Source organism: Antechinus flavipes, chromosome 1, assembly GCF_016432865.1.
Source record: "Antechinus flavipes isolate AdamAnt ecotype Samford, QLD, Australia chromosome 1, AdamAnt_v2, whole genome shotgun sequence".
Taxonomy (NCBI): domain Eukaryota; kingdom Metazoa; phylum Chordata; class Mammalia; order Dasyuromorphia; family Dasyuridae; genus Antechinus; species Antechinus flavipes.
In genome coordinates this window covers 249,412,308-249,434,252 of record NC_067398.1, presented here as the reverse complement: position 1 = coordinate 249,434,252, position 21,945 = coordinate 249,412,308, and the positions used below count along the sequence as shown (strand labels likewise).

At 36.9% G+C, this 21,945-nt stretch overlaps 1 protein-coding gene across 1 annotated transcript in view; it reads left to right on the top strand.

The window, feature by feature from the left end:
• SDK1 (sidekick cell adhesion molecule 1) overlaps positions 1-21,945 on the top strand; it is a 400,458-nt gene that overhangs the window by 235,302 nt on the left and 143,211 nt on the right. Inside the window, exons 26-27 of the mRNA XM_052000079.1 lie at positions 3,205-3,308; positions 7,477-7,547. Of these exons, the coding sequence (XP_051856039.1) occupies positions 3,205-3,308; positions 7,477-7,547 (175 nt within the window). The remainder of the gene's footprint in view (positions 1-3,204; positions 3,309-7,476; positions 7,548-21,945) is intronic.

The following is a 21,945-nucleotide window of genomic DNA, read 5'->3' as shown; positions in this document are numbered from 1 at the left end:
TTAGGTTTCATCTAGTTTAGTCCCTTTATTTTTATAGACTTATTACTCATTATCCTCTTGGCTTTCAAGGGGACCCCCCAAAATGTTGGGGTTCCAGAGCAGTGTCATGAAGTATCTCAAAAGAATTTGCAGGCCCAGATCCATCTCCAAGTCAAGGGACAGAGTTTATTATATTGTATCACCAATGAAGCTGGCTAAATTCTAAAAGAAATTAGCAAAGAACCAGGAGCAGGAAGGTAAATTTATAGGAAAAAGAGGAACCAGGTGTTTCATGTTATTGATATACTAATTTTATGACTTAGAAGTGGAGTTGAGGAGTGTTCTGGTTCTGACTTTGTGCATAGATGCAGTACCCATAGTTTTCTGGGAAGAGCTCATGGGGTGGGGGTGAAAGGGGAACCTTCCAGAGATGAATGTTTTTAGGCCTGAAACATCACTAGATCAAGTGACAAGTATCCAGTTTTGTAACTTTAGGTATCTAGTTATTGTTGCTCATTTGTCTCAGATACCCCATTATCACAGACCCACAGGCTGTTATCTAATAGCCAGAGATATGTATGGGCTAGCATCCTGGTCAGATAGAGTAAATTAGGGCAGGATAGCCTAGGGGAAGGAATATATCATTTCCAACTACAAGGCCAGATGGTCTTGGGGTTATTGTTCTATTCTTCCTAAGAGCTACACCACATCAATCCCACTTATCATTCTATGATCCAAACCAGTGTGCTTACTATCCCTTACATGATATCTTACCTCTATGCCTTTGAACAGACTATTTAGACTTCATTGAGAAAGTGTCATGGGAAGTGAATTTTGAAGGATGAATTCAACAAGTACTAATTTAAGAAGAAGATATCCATACTTAGGGAACATTTCAGAGGCAAAAACACATGGAATATTTAGAGTCTAGTATAGTTTTCTTTGGTTGGAAAGTGCGATCCTGTAGGGGACTAGTTCAAATGAGTGGAGAGATGGACTGGGGCCTTGAATCTCATGTTCAGGAATTTGACCTTTATTCTAAAGACACTGATGAAATATTGAAGGGTTTTGACAAAACTAATTATGCATAGGATGGCTTGGAGGGGAAGAGGTTATAGATGAGAGGTCAGTAATCTAAATGAAAGATCTGGAGTGATTGTTGTGAGATAGAAGGATGGGGTGGATTTGAGAGACATTGTTAATTCCTAGAGAGAACTCAATAAAACTTGGCAAAAGATTAGATGGGTATAAAGGGAAATATAAGGTGGGAGTCGAAGATAACTCCAAAGTTTTTTTAGCCTATTTAATTGGGGAAATTATGGTGCCATGAATAGGAATAGGAGAGTCAGGAAAAATATGATAGTTAGGTGAGGTAAGTGATGAGTTTGGTTATAGATGGGTTGAAATCTTGTATTTGAATTGTTTATGGGATGTATTATTAATACTTGAGAGAGAATGAAGCTGGAGAAAGATTTGAGCATCACATACATGGAGATGACCACTGAAACTATGAAATATGATAATTGAGAATGTGTAGAAAAGGAAAAAAAAGGATTTGGAAAGCATCTTAGGCAATACCTGTTTGTAATGGTTAAGAAGTAGGACCCCTAGGTGGTACTGTGAATAGAGCACCAGCCCTGGAATCAGGAAGTTCTGAGTTCAAATATGGCCTTCAACACTTATTAGCTGTGTGATCCTGGGCAAGTCACTTAAATCAAATTGCCAAAATAAAGTAGAATTACATTTTTTTAAAAAAGCAGACAAAGGATCACTAGGGAGATGGGATGAAAACAAGGATAATACAATGTCTTGAAAGCTGGAGAAGAAGTAAGTTTAAAGGAGAGGTCATGCATTTAAAACTAAAAAAGTGATGAAGCATCAGGTTTTGGGTGAGCATTTCAGAATGTAAAAAAACTCACAAAGGTTAATTATTATAGCCACAACCTAAAAAGACAAAAAGGGAAATCAAAATGATTTAGTAGCAGGCTGTGAAGGAAGGGGGCCATTTAAAGGTCAGAGGTAATGGGATCTAGAGAGTTGGGGAAGAGTTAGAGAAGGTCCTAGTGGGAAACAAACTCTTATAAGCAGCCAACAACTGCATGATGAGATACCAGGAAATAGGGTATGGTAATGCAGAATAATGAAGATGCTTTGGTCACAAATGCCATTTGTAGGTCTAAAAAGTGTCTAATACATCAACTGAGGGGAAGAGTCCTTCATCTGATTTTGTTGAGTTGAGTAAGCCTTAGTCCTGCCAATAAGACAGTTCTCTTTGTATGTGATAAGGTTGACAATGGTTAGGATTCACATCATTCCTGACGAGGGTGTGCCACATCAAAAAGGGCCTTAAAGGATTCTAGTCCAGCTTTCTTACTTTACAGATAAGGGAAATGAGGGCCAAAGAAATTAAGTAACTTGACCAAGAAGGACAAAATCAGTAATTAAACCCTAGTCCCTTGATTCCAAAGTACTTTCCACCATACTACAATGTACCAGAAGAGGCAGGGTGAAAGAGCACCAAGAGAAAAGATTAATGGTTATCCTTAACCAAGGAGAAAGTATGCTTTTATTTCTGAGACAGGAATGAAGAGGGAAAGGGAGAGGGGGAGAGAGTTGGAGAGTAGGGAAGTTAAAGATATTTCACTTTGGATGGCTTCAATCTTCTTTATAGAGACAGAATCAGAATTTCAAAGTGCAAAGGGACCTTAGAGACCATCTAGTCCAATCCATGTCTGAACAAGAATTCCCTCTACAAATTCCCTCTACAACCATTGTGGGCTAAGTCAAAATTTGGCTTAGTTTAGCAAGTTCAAGGTTATTTTTTTTTTCTTTCAATGCATTTTTTTTCCTTATGGAAACTTATAAAATATAAAATCCACTTTAAAACTATTTCAATAACTAACCATTAAGAACACACAATTTAAGAATAAAAAAGGATTGTAAAATATAATTCTACTACCACAATCACCAGATCAAAAACTCATGGAGGTAACCTTTAGGCAAAGGAAAGACAACTCTCCATTCCCTTTCTCTCCTCAGGGTAATCCTTTTATCCTTTAAGCTCCCTAGGTATTTACAATGCCAGATTGGGCTGAGATATTAATGTAGCTTTTAGTTGTGTCTGAATAGGATTTGTTTTGGGTGGATCCCTAATAAAAACAAAACTAAACAAAAAATGATCCCAAGATGCTTCAAGAATTCACTCTTACTCTGTTGACTATACAGATTGAATCCTTTCACCTCCTACAAGCTTCGTCTGAAAGCAACCAACGATATTGGAGACAGTGACTTCAGTGCTGAGACAGAGCCAGTAACTACACTGCAAGATGGTAAGAAAGGTGGGGTCAGTGCACTGTCTGAAAACCCGACTGGGGAATAGTTACAGAGCTCCTTTTTAGGAGCTCTGAAATACTTACTCCTGAAGATTTAATTCTACTTTGTACCTGAGCAGGGAAAAGGTCTCCCATAGCTCTTTTCATAGGAAACAAGATGGTAAAGAGCTGAATTCAATTAATGATAGGCAGCTTGGAGTATCCTCATGTGCCCTGTGGTCATAAATCAACCCTTCAAGGGCCTCCAAATGGAATTAAAGTTTCTTTGATTGGCTTCCAAAATCTCCACGATCCATTATCATTCCAGAAGTTGAATAATTTAGAGAGAATCATTAAAGATAAATGTAGCTGGGTGGGCTGTGTTTGAAGAAATTTCCTCAGTTGTTTTCATTCACAATCCACTTTTAGCTCTTGCACAGATAAATGATTGAAATGCTTCAAAGACAAAAATGAGACTTGCTAAAAGCTTTAGGTGGGTTTTCCCCCCTTTCTCCACATCAGAAGGGTTAGGCCTAAAGATTCGTTGTAATTTTGTATGACATGATCCTGTCAGGCATGAAGTGAGACTGGAAGACAACTCCATCAAATATGTCCAGTGTGATGATAGCAGGGTTGTTAGGCCCAAAGAAGATTGGTCTCATGCATCAGAAGGCAGCTAAGCCTTCCTAGGGATGAAAGCCAGAGCATTTCTTATATCCAGCAGCACTTTGTAATAATTCTGACCCTCTTTTGTTCTGAACACCCCACCTCTTCCCTAATTGCTATCATTTCAATTAAAGTGCCAAGCTAGCCATCTGAAAAACAAATTCCTCTCTCTCCAGCCAGCTCATCTTGTGATCCCAAATCTAAAATTTGTCATTTTATAAACCAGAGGTTTTAACTTCTCAAACTCTATTGACCTCCTTACAGAATAGTAAAGGGTTGACACTGTAAAAACTTCTCAACTCCTTAGCAATGTGCAGAGATTATTTTGCTGAACAAATCCTGGGCTCCCAGCAGAGCATTACACAGCAGAGGGCTGTGGGCCTCTGATAAGATTTGGCTTCCCTGTTCTTGGGTCTGGGTGAACTGTCTTTACGCTTATTTAGTAGGAAACATTGGAAATTGAACAGCGGACAGGAGAGAAGGGAGGTGGCCCAAAGAGTGGTTGTTATATATGGCAGTTTTTTTAATCCCAATGATTTCACCAACACCAAGTAATATTGGGGGCCCCTCAGAAGGTAGAAAAGCTTTATAGCCAAGGAACCTGTGATTGGGGAGGAGAGTTTGGTCTGAAAGAATATCACCATTGCTGCTTAAGTACTGTCCCTCTAGCCTCCTGATCACAGAATCATAGATGTAAAACTGTGAAGGGACCTTTAAAAAACATTACATCAAGCCCTCTCATTTTTCAGGTGAGAAAAGTCTGATAAAAGTTAAGTCAGATGTTCATGGTCGCAGAAGTATCAATTATCTGAGACGTGATTTGAGCTCAGCTATTCCTGAGTGCTAAATCTAATAATCTAGTCACTACACCACACTGCTTCTTAGTTATGAAAATAGGGGGAATGAGTGTCCCTCTTCCTCTGAAATAGTTACTCTTTGATATTTCACCTTCCTGTTCCATTCCATCACAGAAGATGTGTGCCCCAATTCTCCCTTTAGGGATCTGGGGGGGAGGGGGGAAGAGAGCTGCTGAAGAAAAACCTGAGAGCAGCAGCAATAAATCTGTGTGATCACAAGGGCATTGCTGACACCTATGGCCTGCTTTGTACTGTATCTGGGTTTGGGACACTAAAAGCAAAGGGGAATGGAGTAGGTTTCCTTCCTCTTCTTTCCCTGCCTCATTCCTAAAGCTAGGAAGACATTCTAGATTCCTTTCCCAAGCTAATCCTGCATCTGGGCCTTCCTCGAGGCACACACTGGATTGCCCTAATAAGGCATTTTCATTATCCCAGGAATAGGAATAGGGACTGAGCCTATTCCACTGATAGAAGTCTCAAGTGAGGAGACTTTACCCATGTAGGTTAGCAAATGATAATCTCTGAGTTTTGTCTTGAGGGCTGAGTTTAAGTGATTTGCCTAGCTTTTAGCTGTGATAAGTGACTTGAACTCAGCTCTTTCTGGATTCAAATCTATCCTGGATCAAATCTTTCTACTCTACCCACTGGCTTGTCATCCTGGCTCATGAATATATAGTACTTTAAGTTTTGCAAAGTAAAAAAATCAACAGATAAATAGGTAGATAGAAGTTCAATTTATCCTCACAACCACCTTGTGAAGTATGGATATTATTATCCCCATTTTATAGATTAGGAAACAGATTTTAAAACTTTTAGTGATTTGCTTGAATTGCATAGCTAATAAGTGTCTGAGGCAGGTTTGATTTCAGCATGTGGCCTGTTCCCTATAATGTGTGATTTCAAAGGGAGGCTCCATATCAAAGATAGATAATACTTCCTCTAGCTTGCGAATATTTGAAATCTCATTAAGCGTTGGACAGAGTTTTGTTCCACTGTTAGAAACAAGGCCTAAACCACAAATATTTTCCTGGGAGGAAAAAAAAAAAAACATGTTAGTCGACTTAAAGTCACATGAATACATCTTTACCAGGTATAATTTTAATGAGAAAAGGTTTTTTGGCTTTTAAATCTACTTTTCAGAACTTATACATACTCATATAGAATTATTCATCTAAGTAGTCAGTTTAGGCAGTAAATTTTTGGAATTCCTCTTGTACCTAAGTGTTTTGAGGCACTTCCTATGGATCTGGGTAACATACTCCTGCCCCATTCTCTATGAACATGTGCTCTGGCCTCCTGCTAAAGGATATGTGCAACTAAATTACTCTTTGGTAATCTCTTTAGCAGGTTCACATTAAAGATGTCTGGCCATAGAGTCAGGAAGAACTTTTCTCCCGTGGTAGTCTATAAGAATCATAGAAAGGTTCCTTCTCTGTCTCTGTCTCTTTCTTCTCTTAGAGGTGGGTTAGAAAAAACAGAGAGGTCCCTTCCATCCCTTTCCTAGAAATCTAAAGGAAAGTTTTTAGAGACCCAAAGTGATGAAAACTTTTTAAAAGAGAGGTATAGCCTTCCTCCTCCTCCTCCTCCTCCTCCTCCTCCTTCTCCTCCTCTTCCTCCTCCTTCTCCTCCTCCTCCTCCTCCTTCTCCTCCTCCTCCTCCTCCTTCTCCTCCTCCTCCTCCTCGTCTCCTTCCTCCTCCTTTCCTTCCTCCTCCTCTCCTTCCTCCTTCCTCCTCCTCTCCTTCCTCCTCCTCCTCCTCCTCTCCTTCCTCCTCCTCTCCTTCCTCCTTCCTCCTCCTCTCCTTCCTCCTCCTCCTCCTCTCCTTCCTCCTCCTCCTCCTCCACCAGAAGTTCCTTAATTTACTCCTCTTAGACTCTGGAATTTCCTTTAGAGGCAGCTTGTGGACCACACAAGAAAATCAGTTGCATTGCTTTATGGCAAAAACTAATTTCCTTATCTTGACCTTCTATATATTTTATCTCCCTTTTCCTACCTCATAAAACAAAGGAATTGTCAGTACTGATACCATTCATAAACTCCAAAGATGCTAGGTTTACACCTGAAAAGGATCTAAGGGTCAAGTTGAACTTTTCTAGCTTTATAAATAAGATTAAGTGATTGTAACCAGGAACCTAGGACCTCTGATTCCTAGCACAGTACAGGTATTCTAAGTTCTTAAGGCCATTTTCAAGTATCACTCCTAAAAGTGTTCTGACCAATAACAGCGTCTTAGCATAAGTATTGCCTCCCAAGGGAACATCTTTGAAAGCCATATCCCTCATTTAGATGCATAAATTCTCTTGTGTTTGTTTTTGGGGGGAAAAGAAGAGAAAAAAATCATATTCTTTTATATCCATCCATGACTTATGCTGAATATTTACTCAGTCTCAATCTTACATATTTTTCTAAGAGAAATCTTTGATGGAAGTCAGAAGCAACTCAGAAAAATCCTTGGTAGGGAGGAGGAAGTAGAAGAGAAGTGTCTTGGACAGAGGAGGACTAACTAAGGCAATCTTCACCTATTGGCAGTTTTATTGAGAGCTGGATTGGGTTTGAAATCTAGAATGAATTTGAGAAAGATAGAACTAGAAAGTATTTAATGAAAGGAAAATGTTCTATTCATATAATTTTTTTTTTGCTTCCCCCCTTTTTATGTATCTCTAGTTCCCGGAGAACCTCCAAGTTGTGTTTCAGTGACTCCTCATACCACTTCTTCTGTCCTGGTCCAATGGCAGGTAAAGTACACTATCACTGTCATTTTTCAAAAAATATTTATCTTCCATTTCTCCTCCCTCCTTCCCTTCCTTTCTCCGGTTCTCTCTTTTGCTTATTAAGAACTGAGTGGGATGACATATTCCTGTGGTCCCTGTGCTTCATGGGCTGACTGATGGATCACTTGAATTCAGATTTGAGCTCCAGTAGAGTTAAATCTGATCATGTGTCTGCATGGTCTGGTACAAATATGGAGCAGAGGACCACTAATTTGTTTAGTCCACATTGAAAAACTGGAGCAGGTTAAAACTTCTCTGCCCATCACTATGGGCTTCTGGTTCATGAAGAGCTACTACTTTTCCAGCCTGGTTAAAAAAGGGAAATCCAGTCTCCCAAAAAAAAAAAAAAAAAAAAAAAAAAAAAGTCCAAGTACTTATTGAGTGTATAAACCACTATCTATCCTGTGTGTAGACCAATATATTGTGCTAAGTATTGTGGAACAAAGAAAATCTTGAGACATAGTCCCCAGATGTCAAGCTTCTAGATCAGAGGCCCATAGCAGGTTAATCACAATAAGTCTAGAAGAAGAGATAAAATAGGATCATAGGGAAAAAAACTATTATCCGGGTCACTTTATAGTAATTGTCATTTGCAGTTGTGCTTACAAAGCACAACTTCCCAACAGTGAGAGATCACTTCCAGTTGGCAGAGAAGAAATAACAGTTGAGCCGCCCCCTAAAAGGTAGGTGGGTTTTTGAGTAGAAGAATAGGAAGGAATTGGCACAGCACAGAGATGGAAGGGAGTGGTGAGTATATGGTGGTGAAGGGATTGGGGTAGGAAATTTTCTCATACCGCTTCAATTCCCAATCTAGTATAAGAAGCAGCTAGTATAAGAAGAACCATGCATGAAAAAGCATGAACTCCCCTCCCCCATCCACATACCTCCTGCCTGTTTCCATTTACATTCTGATGATTGAAATATTCTTGGGGATCTTCCCTGCCACATTACCACATTTCACAAGATATGTGAATCAGGAAGGAATTTACAGGAACCCTGCAGATAGCAATCTGGTGTTTTTATAGCACGTACCATCTAAAAATCTCTGTGCTCTTAGCTGGAGTTCTTAACATCTTCTGGATCAGAGGCCCCCACTAGGTTAATCACAACCAGCTGGCAGATAATGGAACTTGATATGTTAAACCGGTGAGTTCCTAGCTCAGACTGTCATTTCGTGAGGTGTCTTAGCCATGTTCATCTCACCCTCACTCACAAAAGGGCGTCCCCCCACCTTTCCAGCATTTCTTTATGTGTTTTCTTTCTCCATTAGAATATAAACTCCTTGAGGGTAAGGACTGTCTTTTCAGTATTTATTTTGTATTCCCATATATGGCACAATGCCTGCCACCTCAGTATATGATAAATCTATGTCTGACTCTTCCTCTTTGTCTCTGTCTCTCTCCCCCAGAATCATTCCTTCCTTTCACAATCTTCCAGGTATTTCCATTGAGTTGTTATGTGAATGGAAGTTGCCGCTTTGGCTGAGAATCTCAGCATTTCAGAAAAATACTCTTACCCATCAAAAAGATTGGAAACTTTACTTTATTATCTTTTACAATAGTGATCTCTTCTAGGGTTTTCTTAAAGGTTGTATTAAGAAACAGGTACCAGCTTTATCAGTATGTTCTTTCTATATTGACTGAGTAGCTTCTGCAGCTCATTCTCAAGGCAGTTTTTAAGTAAAGTTGCTATTACGACTGCTTTCCTCTTAGTTTTTCTTCCACATTCTTATTAATCTATTCATTATCATTATCCAGATTCCATACCTTTAAAAAATTTAGAGAGGATATTAGCTATATAGAGAAGGGAAACACCTAAAGCCAATAGGTTTTTTTTTTTTTTTTTTCAGGATGTAGTAATTCAGATAACATTCCACAATGCCTACTGGATGTAAAACAATTAAAACAAAATATTGCCCCTGCCTTCAGAGAGTTTATAATATAGGGGAATTTTTTTTGGGGGGGTTGGGGAGTGGACTAGAACTGTAATTTCATTGTAGTGAGTAAACTCCATCTGCTTCTGCAGTGTCTCATGGAACTGACATTCTTAAGGAGTTGCCTGACACACTAAGATGTTAAATGACTTGGCCAGTAGGTAACAGAGGAAGAATTTAAACCCATTGCTTCCAGATCCCAAAGTCAGCTTGATGCTTCTCATAATGACTCATATATAAGTAATTTTAACACAAAATAGCACAGGATAAATGCATTAGAAAAATGCAAAATGAAGTGTTATATAAAAGAGAAAGTCAAAAAGTAATAAAATGACTAGGGATATCAGGGAAGGGCTCTTTTTAAAAAAATTTTTTTTTAATAGCTTTTTATTTACAAGTTATATGTATGGGTAATTTTACAGCATTGACAATTGCCAAACTTTTTGTTCCAATTTTTCCCCTCCTTCCCCCCACCCCTTCCCCTAGGTGGAAGGATGACCAATACATGTTAAATATGTTAAAGTATAAATTAAATACAAAATAAGTATACATGTCCATACAATTATTTTGCTATACAAAAAGAATAGGACTCTGAAATATTGTACAATTAGCCTGTGAAGGAAATCCAAAATGCAGGTGAGCAAAAATATAGGGATTGGGAATTCAATGTAATGCTTCTTAGTCATCTCCCAGAGTTCTTTCACTGGGTGTAGCTGGTTCAGTTCATTACTACTCCATTGGAATTGATTTGGTTCATCTCATTGCTGAAGGGGAAGGGTTCTTAGATGAGATTGCATTTGAGTTGGACAAGAAAGAGTAGACAGTTTGGTCATGATGCAAAAGCAAGTGCCAACAGAGAGCCAGCCCAGCTCGTGCATTGCTGGCCATACAATGTTAGAAAGTCAAGAGGAATGGTTCTAATATACTGGGTAAACACTTTCTGGAAGATTTATGGAAGGGCATGGAAAAGAGTCCCAGTATGAAAAGGCACTGAGACCTTTGATATTAGAGGAAAGACATCAATGAAATCATAATTTTATTGAAGTGTTAGAGCATTAATGGATGACTAGAACAACAAGTCATTTCAGGCATGGAAAACTAAGAGTAAAGGAAAGGGAAGTGGGAAAACAAGGAATGTTTAGAAAAATTGGACAGAGTAGGGGAGTAATATGAGACAGGAGTAGAAAGATAGGGTAGTATTAGATTATGGAGCATTGAATGTCAAGAAAATATTTGAATTTTATTTCATAGTATCAGACAGAAATTGTGGACTCAAAAGAAGGAGCTATTTTAAAAGAGAAAATTTAATAACTATTCTGACCAGATTATTCCTTGTTAACCTTTTACAAAAGCAATAGTCCTCAAAATTCTAAAAATTAAAAAAAGCATAATTACTATAATTACTATGCTCTCTCCTGACCTTTAGGGTTGCATCTCTAACTGATAATTAAACACCTCAAATTGGATATGCCCTACATATCTTAAATGTCTAAAACAGAACTCATTCTCTCCCCCTACAAAAGCTCCCCACTTCTGAACTTTCCTGTTACTGTCAAGAGTACCATCTTCCTACTCTCCCAGGCTCTCGACCTAGGGGTCCTCTCCTTCTCATTCTCTCACCCCACGTATCTAATCTGTGGTAGAGTCTTTTTGATTTTTCCTTCAGGACGTCTCTTGCACATGCCGTCACCCTTGTGACCCTCACCTTTTCCCATACTCTGCCCGTGTTCTCTCCCCACTCCAGTCCGTTCTTCACTCCGTTGTCAAAAGGATCTTCCTCAAGCTGACCTTGTCCCCCTCTCTTCAGTGAACTTTAGTGGCTCCCGTCACCGTGAGGGGCAGGTGACCAAAGCTCTTCCCAAGCCCGGCCCCTCCTGGTTCCTCTGACCCCTTACTCTGTGCTGTGTGCTCTGGGACATCGTGGCCCCGGCCCCTGCATGGGAACCCTAACAGGTTTTCTCTCCTCCTCTCCCCCCCTTCCAGTGCCACCCACCTCCTGTCTTCCGCCAGAAGCCTTCCTGAGGCCCTTTAAGGCTCCTGGATTTCTTCTGGGTAGTCTCCCAGTCGCTTTGTTTGTACCTCGCTGCGGTCTTCCCCTTTGGACCCTAAACTCTTTGAGGGCCGGAACTGTCTCTAGTGTTCCTTTGTATCCACCTGACTCGGCACAGCATTAGCACATAGAAGGTGTGTATCAAATGCTAATTGACAGCTGACTTTTAGACAAAAAAAAATGAAGAGGACCTCCTCCCCCCCCCCTTACAACATCCTGCACTTTCTCCTCTGTCAGTCAGAACAGTAAAGCCCTGGAACAATGGAAAGCTATAAAGTACAAAAAGAAGGATATGATAGGATCTCAGTCAGACATCCGAAGCTATCTAGTCCCACTCTTTCGCGGAGGTGAGGTACCCAAGCCCCGTGCTTAGCTATGAAGTTAAATTGTCCCAAACAGTAGCAGTCAGATGGAGGGGGTAGTCTTGTGTTCAAACAGAATAAATGCTATGAGCCATCCTCTGCTTCATTTGAACAGACCCATGAAGTGGCGAGTGATCTCACCAGAGGAACTGGCATATGTGTCCATCATCTGTCCTCCTTTAGATCAGAGTTGGGGGAATTAATTGTAAGAAGGAAAGAAACAGGAGGTGGTAAATATGATGTATTATAGAAATAAATGCTTGTCAACTGGCTGGCAATTCATGTATAATTAAAAATAAAAGTAATTTACTAAACTGGAGTGAAAAGAACAAAGAAAATATGTTTAAATATAGATCTACATTCAAAATGGAATACTTCAAGAGTAAACTTCTTAAGTAATTTGTTTAAAAATGCAAGCATAGCCTGCAATTTAAATGATGCTGACCCATTTAAATATGGCCTCTCCAGTAACCCGATGATTTTAAGTCTTAATAGTGGGATAATCAGTTCTTTCTTTGGAAGCCAGTTCTATTTGAAATCTTAGGTTTTACAACTACATTATAGACAGTAGCATCATTACATTCAAACTGAGTATATCCCCATAATCGCTATTAATATTTTCTAATTTAATTTACATTTAATTCAATTATTCTTTAACTGATGATTGTTCATACAAACTGTCACTCACACAACCATTTCCCCACGTGACAAAGGTGATTTTTTTGAATAGCCTTTGTATGTTGTTTGGCTAAATAGAAAATCCTAATCTCACCATCAGCAATGTCCTTACAAAAGAAAAAGTCTTTCTTTCTCATCATTAAATACTTTCTTCAGAAGAACAGTATAGCTCCCTGTTTGGGGGAAGGTATTTTGACCTATTTGGCCTACTAATAGCATTTCTTTAAAAGTCTAAAAACTTACTTCCAAAAGAAAAGGGAATTAGAATATACAGGAATATAAACTAAAAATGAGTAATTCCTCAGAATTTACAGTGAACAGTAATATAATATGAAATGAGATGACAAAATATGAGATATAAGATATTATATAATATAAAATAAAATAGTTAAAAATAGAAAACTAGTTAAAAAAATAATAGAAACAATAGTTCTTGTTCTTAAGAAGTTTGTAACCTAGTGAGGAATATAAATATACACAAATAACTTGAAGTTAGAATATGATTAATTTCTCTGATAAGACATCATAGTGTCTTGAAAGATTTGACTAAGAAGTGATCACTTCAATTTGTTGAGACCAGGAAATGTTTCCTGGCATCTAACTTGACCTTGAAATAAAATAGCAGAATTTTAATAAGTATCAGTATCAGAGAAGTCAGTTCTAAGCATAGGTGACAATATGTGCAACTGATTGAACCTAAAAAAAAGGTAGAAGGTAATCATGAGAAAGAAAGCACTCTTGTTTCACTGAAATATGAAGGGGAAAGGGATGAAATAAGGCTCTAAAGATAAGTTGGAGTCAGATTATAGAGAGCCTTTAAGGCCAGATGAAGAAATTTTTATTATGTTCTTTACATAATGGGGATACACTGAGGGTTTTATATCAAGTAGGCATGAGTCATTATTTTACCTACAATATAACAAGAAAATTAAATAATCCTGTTAGGAATGGTAGATTGAAAAAAAGAGGGCATAGTATCAAGGAGACCATTAGGATGTTATTGCCAAATCCAGACTAGGAAAATGATTAGGACCTGAAATAGAAAAGATAGAACTGGGAGTAGAAAGGAGGAAACAAATGGAAGAGAGAATCAGCAGGACTAGTCATTTTATTGTATGTAAAGCTGAAAAGAGTAAAATGAGGCTTGAAGGTTAAAAACACAGGTGACTAGGAAGATGATAGTATATTTAGCAAAAATATGAAAGTTAATAGGGGGCAGCAGAATTGCTTTGTGAGGTAGATAATTACAGAATTTAAACATTGAAAGGGATTTCAGAGTATATTTAGTCCACGGCACATATGAACCCAAATACCTTTAACAATATTCCTAGTAACTGATCATCCAGAGTGTTTCATTGATGATGGGATACCTACTCCATCCAAAACCAATACACTTTAGAACAGTCTAGTTAATTAGGAGATACTTTTATACTTCTCCTTACAATCTGTACTCATTTCATCTTGTTTTGCCTCCTGGGACAATCAATCAATAAGCATTTATTATTTATTAAATGTCAACTAGGTGCTGGAAATACAAAGACAAAAATGAAATATTTCCTTTTCTCATAGATTTCACATTCTTTTAAGAGAGGTAGCATGTACATATATCAACATAAAGAGAATAAATGTAAAATAGTTTAAGGAAGAAGGGCACAGGCACTTAGGAATCAAGAAACGCTTCAGGTAGAAGTGGGGCTTCAGGTGAATCTTGAAGGAAAAGAAGAATTCTGTGAGGTGGAGGTTAGAAGGAAATGTATCACTCAGGAGGAACCATGATATATAGAATGTGTCACAGTCTGGGAAACAATAAGTACAACAGGTGTACATAAGAAGGAGGAAGAAGACCAGTTTGGCTGATTGTATCATGTGTGAAAGACAGTAATAAATGCTAAGGTTGTGAAGAGCTTTAAATGGCATGTGTAGTATTCTAGGGGTAAGAGGGAGCCTCTCATGTTTATTGATAGGGGAGTAATATTATCAGATCCTTGCTTTATTAAAATCATCCTGATAACTGTGTGAAGGATGTGTTTGAAAGAAGAGTAGGCTGAAGCAAGGAGACCTATTAGAAAACTATTGCATTACTCCAGAATAGATTATGAGGGCTAATAAACAAAGGAGAGATTTCTGTCCCATTTTAAAAATATGGTATCCATTAGTTGGAAATGGTTGAACAAACTGCTATATTTTACAATATCATTGTGCATTAAGAAATTCCAAACATGACATTTGGAAAAATATGGGAAAATTTGTATAAACTGATGAAGAATGGAATAAACAGAACCAGAGGAGGTATACTAAGAGGCCCCAAAGCTTTAGTATTAATGATATCTTGAATTTTTTTTAGTGCTTTAAGATTGTAGAGTACTTTACAAATATTAGCTTATTTTTATCCTCACTACAATCCTGGAAGAAAGTTGCTATTATTATTCATATTTTAAAGATAAAGATTATATGACTTGCTTGAATCAAGCAGTTTGTAAGTGTCTGAGATTGAATTTGAAATTAGATCTTCTGTTCTCCAGGTCCAGTTTCTATCTACTGCAACACTTAGTTCCCTATTTTAAATGCATTATTTTAAGCTTTAATAGCTTAACTGTATCAAGATTTTTGGGACATGTTGTATATACAATGATTACAGGAAAAGAATAATAAAAGTAAGCCCTTTTCTAATTAATTACAACAACCGATCTCAATCTTGGAGAACAGTTAATAATAATAAGCAAAGAGGAAGGATGCTACAAAGGCAGAATGTTGCAGTTATCTTTAGATGTGACTGCTGTATTATTTGCTCATACTTAATTATTTGTTATTGTTACTTTTAGTGACAAGGGAAAGTTAGATTATGTAGGAATGAAATGACTGTGATGTAAAAACAAAGGGCATCAACAAATCTTACTGTAACAAAGTTTTTTAAATAGAACATTCAGAACTGAACACAGTTTTCTATATAGAACTTGACATGGGTACTATAGTGGAAGTATTTTCTCCTTTATTCTGTACACTATGCTTTCCCTTAATGTAGTTTGAAATATATTACATTAGTCTTATGTAGTCTTAATGACTTAATGTAGACTTAATGACTCATCTTGAGTTTGGAGTTCACTAAAAGTTTTAGATCTTTTCTTCATTAACTAGTCACACCCTGATCTGGTATTTATAAATTTGCTTTTTTTTTTTTTTTTTTTTTTTTAACTCAATCATGAAAGTTAACAGTTATGTTGTCTTTTGTTGTCTTTTTTCCCTTAACTCAAAAAAGTTCATTTTTCTAGAATATCAAAATAATATTGGCTTTTGAACTGACATCTATTTCATGAATTATCACAATTTTGTATCAACTACAAGTTGAAAAGCATACTTTCTTTGGTTTCATCCTTTTTGAATAGCACTGGTCTGAGGACAGCTTTCCAAGGGGCATGCTTTCTAAAGACCTCTGGCAACATTGACATAAATCCTTTTGTGGCTACTTTTTAAAATCTGGTCAGTCAGGGAATATACAAGTTACTATACAGTATATTTCTTTATATATATATATCTTTATATCTCCTAAATTATTCAGGTAAGTCACAAATTTATCAGCACTCTGCCTTTAGCAGAGATATCAGAGTCTATTCCACATCTCTCTATCTTTTTCATAAGAAGAGAATTATTTTGTTAAATGCTTTGCTGAATTCTGGGTAAACTGGGTAGGTAGCATTCCCTTGGTCTATTAGTCTAGCTACTCTGTGTGAAAAGTAAATGAAGTTAGTGTAGCATTACCTGTTTTTGATGAAGTCATGCTGGTTTTTAGTGATCATTGTTTCATCTTCTTAATAATGAATTCCAGAATTTTGACAGGAATAGAAATCAACCCCACTGGTTTAAAATTTGCATATTCTACCCTTTTGGGGCTTTTTTTTTTCTTGAAAGTTGGTAAACAGCTGTTTTTCTCCAGTCTTGTGGCACTTTTCCCATTTTTAAAGATTCCTCAAAGTTCACTGACAATGAATTAGTAATATCCTTTGTCAGTTCTCTCAGTTCTCTAATATTTAGTTTTTCCAAGACTGGCACTGTGAATTCACTGAATACAGCTTGATGTTGTCTTGCCATTTCTTCATTTATCTTATGTTTCCACTGACATCTAAGCAGTTTGGTTATATTCTTCCACGTTTAAATAACTTTTTCCTAAGAAGAGTAAACAGAAACAAAGTGAGAGTTGAATAGTTCATTTGTCAATGAATTCTACATCAAGCAGCTGCCTCTTTTCCTCCTCACTGAACTAACTTTTGTTTCTCTTCAGAATTTCATTCCTGAGAGCTTCCTAGCCTTCTTAGACCAATTTCTCCTATGGAATAATGAGCTACTGGCTCTAAACTATTCTTTCTTGGAATCATTTAAAGTTCCTTCTTCCCTTCCTTACCACTGCCTCCCCCCCAAAAAAAAAAAATCTTGAGTGCAGGTCAGATTGTTCCTAACTTTCCTTTTTGCAATAATAAATTCCATAGTGGAATAGTCACTTAGCTTCAAGATTCCTATTGTTTCCACCTCATCATCCAATTACTGCTTTTAGTCCAAATTGGTTCCAGAAGAACAGTTCTCCTTGCCACTTCCACTACCTACTGAAGGATGAAATTATTCAGATAAGTCACAAATTTATCAGAACTGTGCCTTTAGCAGAGACTTTAGCAGATATCCATAGAGTAGAAGTTTGCTATCATTACAGGTTTAATAGTTTATGGAATGTATGGAAGTAAAGGAAAAAATTTGTAAATGAAGTAGACAACCATTTATCATCTCAAGAGATCTCAAAGGTCATCTAGGTTAAGTCCTACTTATATTTACAGTTACAAATACTTAGCCTTCTGTTATATTCATGTATATATAGAAAAGCTATGAGCTTGTTTCTTGGTTGATAATACTGCGGATAGGGACCTCTACTCACTTTTTACTTTTAATAAAAAGAAAAAAGCCCAACAATGTTCAAACAAGCCTTTATATAAAAATAGCAGTAATCTCAAAAATGAGTCAAGAAATTAGAAGTTTTAGTAGCTACATCAGCTTGCTCTAGAATGGATAGCCATTCATTAAGCATAATTGAATATTTTGCAGTATGAAGACTGACAGAAAACACTTGAGAACAATTCTGATTGTTCAAAATTCCAAGGTAATTCTATACCACATTCAGCCAAAGATCAATTATCTTTGCTAATTAAAAAGGTAATTTAAAGGATAGGTTTAGGAAATTATTTTATTAACTTGTGTTTTGGATTATTCATGTCATTGCCTATTATCATGGAACTTTTTGACAAATCTATAGAATTACAAATTCTTAGAGTAGGAGAACTTCCTCTAGATCAACCTCCAGAAGAGAAACTTGAGCTTTCAGAGGCTATGTAATTTGGTCAAGATCACAATTAATAGACTAGACACAGAATGCCTAGACTCCTGACTCTTATTATTGCTCTTTCCATGGTATTGTGCTCCCTTGTATTAATACTGTGTCTTCCTTTAAAACTACCCAAAAAATCTGCAATTATTATCTAGTCTTATTAAAATAAATATTTAATAATTATTAACCACTTGACAAGTGGAAAACAGCTTCAAATGAACTTACCCAAGAATATATCACAGTCATTACTTAAGGCAAGTAAAAAATCCAAAAAAAAAATTTCTAAGCAATCTTTGCTCAATTATATTAGCAATTCTCATGTCTTTCTTTAATTCTAAAATGATACATAAGACCAGTGTCATACTGGAGAAGAAATTACTGTGTTCTCTCACAGAAAAGAGGGATTTGAGTTCCAGTTCTACCATTTATTATCTTTGTGACTCATTCAAGTATTTTAATTTCCATTAACCTCAGTTTCCTTATCTATAAAAATTAATAGTTATCCTTCCTTCCTTCTACAGTTATTATAAGGGCTCAGATGAGATAATGTACATGAGATGGCTTTACATTTATAAAATAATCATGAAGATATGAAATATTTATTCTAATACCAGTTATTATTAAAGATGGTATTTTTCATAGACTCACAGAACTGCAGAATTAGAAGGAACTTGGAAGGTTATCTAGTCCCCCTCCTGTCCAAATCATGTCTATAGTATCACTGACAACTGCTCATCTATGCTTGAAAATTTCTACTGATGGGGAATTCACTATCTCCTGAAACATCCCATTCCATTTTTGGATACTTTGAGCATTAGGAAGTAGTTCTTTACTTCGAATAAAATCTCTCTCCCAGGAAATTCTACCCATTGTTCCTCACTCTGCTTTCTAAACCCAAACAAAACAGGGTCAATTCCTTTTCCACATGGTAACTCTTTGGTAACTTGAGACAGCTATCCTTCCCTAGAAGTTTTTTCTTTCCCATGTTAAATATTTTATTTTCTTTTTTTTTTCTTGCAAGATAATTAGGATTATATGGTTTATCTAGAGTCACACAGCTAGGGAGTATTAAGTGTCTGAGGCCAGATTTGAACTCAGGTCTTCCTGACTCTAGGACTGGTGCTCTATCCATTGCACCACCTAGCTGCTCCAAATATATTCTGTTCTTTCTGGTAAAAGAGAACTAACTATTGAACCAATAGATTGAGATGCAAAGTCCATCTCTCATTTTTCTTTCTGAACCTATCCCTGTCACTTATTTTCCCTGGGTCTCAGTTTTCTCACCTCCAAAATGATTGGACTATATTAGATTGCATGGGAACTCCTTTTCAAGGGATGGAACTTTGCTCCTATGAACCGGTCCTAGTGTAACATAGTTAGGAGTCATCATGATCATCCTCCTTTAAACATGTGCCCCCTTGTTGATATCCCTTTTAGAATGTGGTATTCAGAATAGATAACATAATCCAGATGCCATAGGACCAGAGTACCTTGGGACTATCACCTCTTCAATCTGGAAAATATATCTTTTATTGAAACCTAAAATCATATTAACTTGGATGACTGCTACTACATATGCTGAGTCATATAGAATTTATACTCCACTGAGATCTTCAGATCTTTTTCATATGAACTACCACTTTTCTATACTTAGGCAGTTGATTTTCTGAGCTTGAGTTAAAACTTTCTGTTTATCCTTATTAAATTTCATTGTGTTATCTTCAGTCAATCATTCTAGGCTGTAATGACATTTTTGATTCCCAATTTTGTCATCCAAATTGTCAGTTAACTATCCCAGAGTTGTGTCAGATAAAAATTTGATAAGCATATCATCTGTACTTTCATCTGTGGCAGCTAAGTAGTACATCAGGTGGACAGAGAACCAGGCCTGGAGTCAAGAAAACCTGAGTTCAAATCTGGTCTCAGACACTGTGTGATTCCTGGCAAGTCATTTAGCCCTGTTTGCCTTTATTTTCTCATCTATAAAATGACCTGGAGAAGAAAATGACAAGCCACTTCAGTATCTTTGGCCAGAAAGCCCCAGTTATGATCATGCAGAGCTGGATATAACTGAAAAAACTGACCAGCAACATACTTTCACCTAAGTCATTAATATAAATGAGCAAAATAAAGCCAAAAGCACTCAAGACCATTTCCTACCCCCATAGCCATAGCCTGAGCTACATTGAATCTGATCTTTCAGATCAGTTCCAAAGCCAGACAACTACACTTTCTCTTGGCTAGTCTCTCATTTATTGTGTACAAGGCTGCTGTGAGGGATTTTGTGAAATGTGTAAAAATGCCCTGTTGTCATATAGGTGTACTGTGCCTAAGGCATTCCTTTTCTCTCCCAGTTTAGTATATGAGTATATAGTATATCAGGAGAGAAAATGGCATGATTTCGTTCTTGATGAATCTATGCTGGCTCTTAGTGATCCCTGTTTTCTTTTATTTGTTCACAAATTACACTTTTACTAATATAATTGAGAATTTTATAACTTTACAGGCTGTAGTTGTTGATTTTTTAAAAATCTCCCTTGTTAAAATCTGTCCTTTTGGAAAACTGAAATATTTTCTCATCTTCAATGCCAACTGTTTTCTTATTCTCTCTGGCTTATTAAAGTCTCTGATAGCACTTAGTGGGCACAACCATTTTCATTAGTACTGAGAAATTTGGTTAACCTAGGCATGGAAACAAGCTCATTGGGAGCATTAGGTACCTTCTTACCATTTCTTCATTTATCTTGGGCTTCAGTTTTCTGTTAACCATTTTAATTCTGTGTTCCCCTGGCTGAAGATCAATATTCTACATAAGGAAAACAGAAACAAAATAGAAATTGGATTGTTTTGTCTTCTTGTCCTTCCTTATAATCTCATTTTGTCATCGCTCCTCTCCTTATCCTAAAAATAGGAGGCCCATTCCTGGTTTATCCCATGCTTTACAACAATGAAAATATCCATCTGGGCAATATTCAGTGAAATAATAGTGCTCTTTCATATTTCTCTTTCATGTCAGTAAAAATTAGTCAGCATATTTTCTTACATAATGGGAGTCTTGTAGCTAATAAAAAGTATGCATGTGATATAACCATAATACCTGGTTGCTTTTCTGTCTCATACCTATGAAGTCTATTGTGGCCCTCCCAAAGTAGAAGTCTTCTGTAATGTACCATCCTGATTCCTCTGGGATCTCCTATATACCTTTAATTTTCAGCATCAAGATTTGTGTGAGATGACTTAACAGAAAAAAAAAAAATTTTTTTTTTGGCTGTTCTTCTGTTGCAATAACAATTTATCCCCAGAAAAAGCATTTTAATCCAAACATCCTATAAAATCTAGTCCTTTCTGTGGTGAAGTGAGTCACTTCAGGAAAAAAAAATAAAGTCATTGAGTGTAATCACATTTTAGGCCTCTGAGTCTATGTTGAGGCAATCCTGAGGGCTTCCTGAAGACTTTTTCTGCTGATACTGAAGTGCTACTGAGAAGTAGCATATGTAATCTGGAACAATGAGAGAGCTTTGAAGATGGACCCTCAGGTTAGATTGCTGCACTATTACTTAACAGACCTATTTTTTAAGTCCTTGATCTTCCCAGTTTCTTTATTCTTGCCCTTACCTCTTTAATTCAGGTAATATACCAAGGAGATAGTTGCTAATACAGTATAAGTTTAGACATAGTTTTAATAGGATTTTCACCCCACTTACCACACTCTGCCTCAGGCTAGGACAAAAATATTTTTGGTGGAGCCTTTGTTAAGAGAAAGAAAGTTAATGTGAAATAATACCTATCTAATGGCTATATGTGGAAAAACTCCTCAGACCTTTATAGTAAAAATATGTATATCTTTATTATCCAAATATACTGATATAGTTTGCCATTTCCTTCTCTAGCTCATTTTATAGATAAGGAAATAGAGGCAGAGTTAGGTAATTTGCCAAGGGTCACATAGGTGACCAAGAATTCAGGTCTTCCAG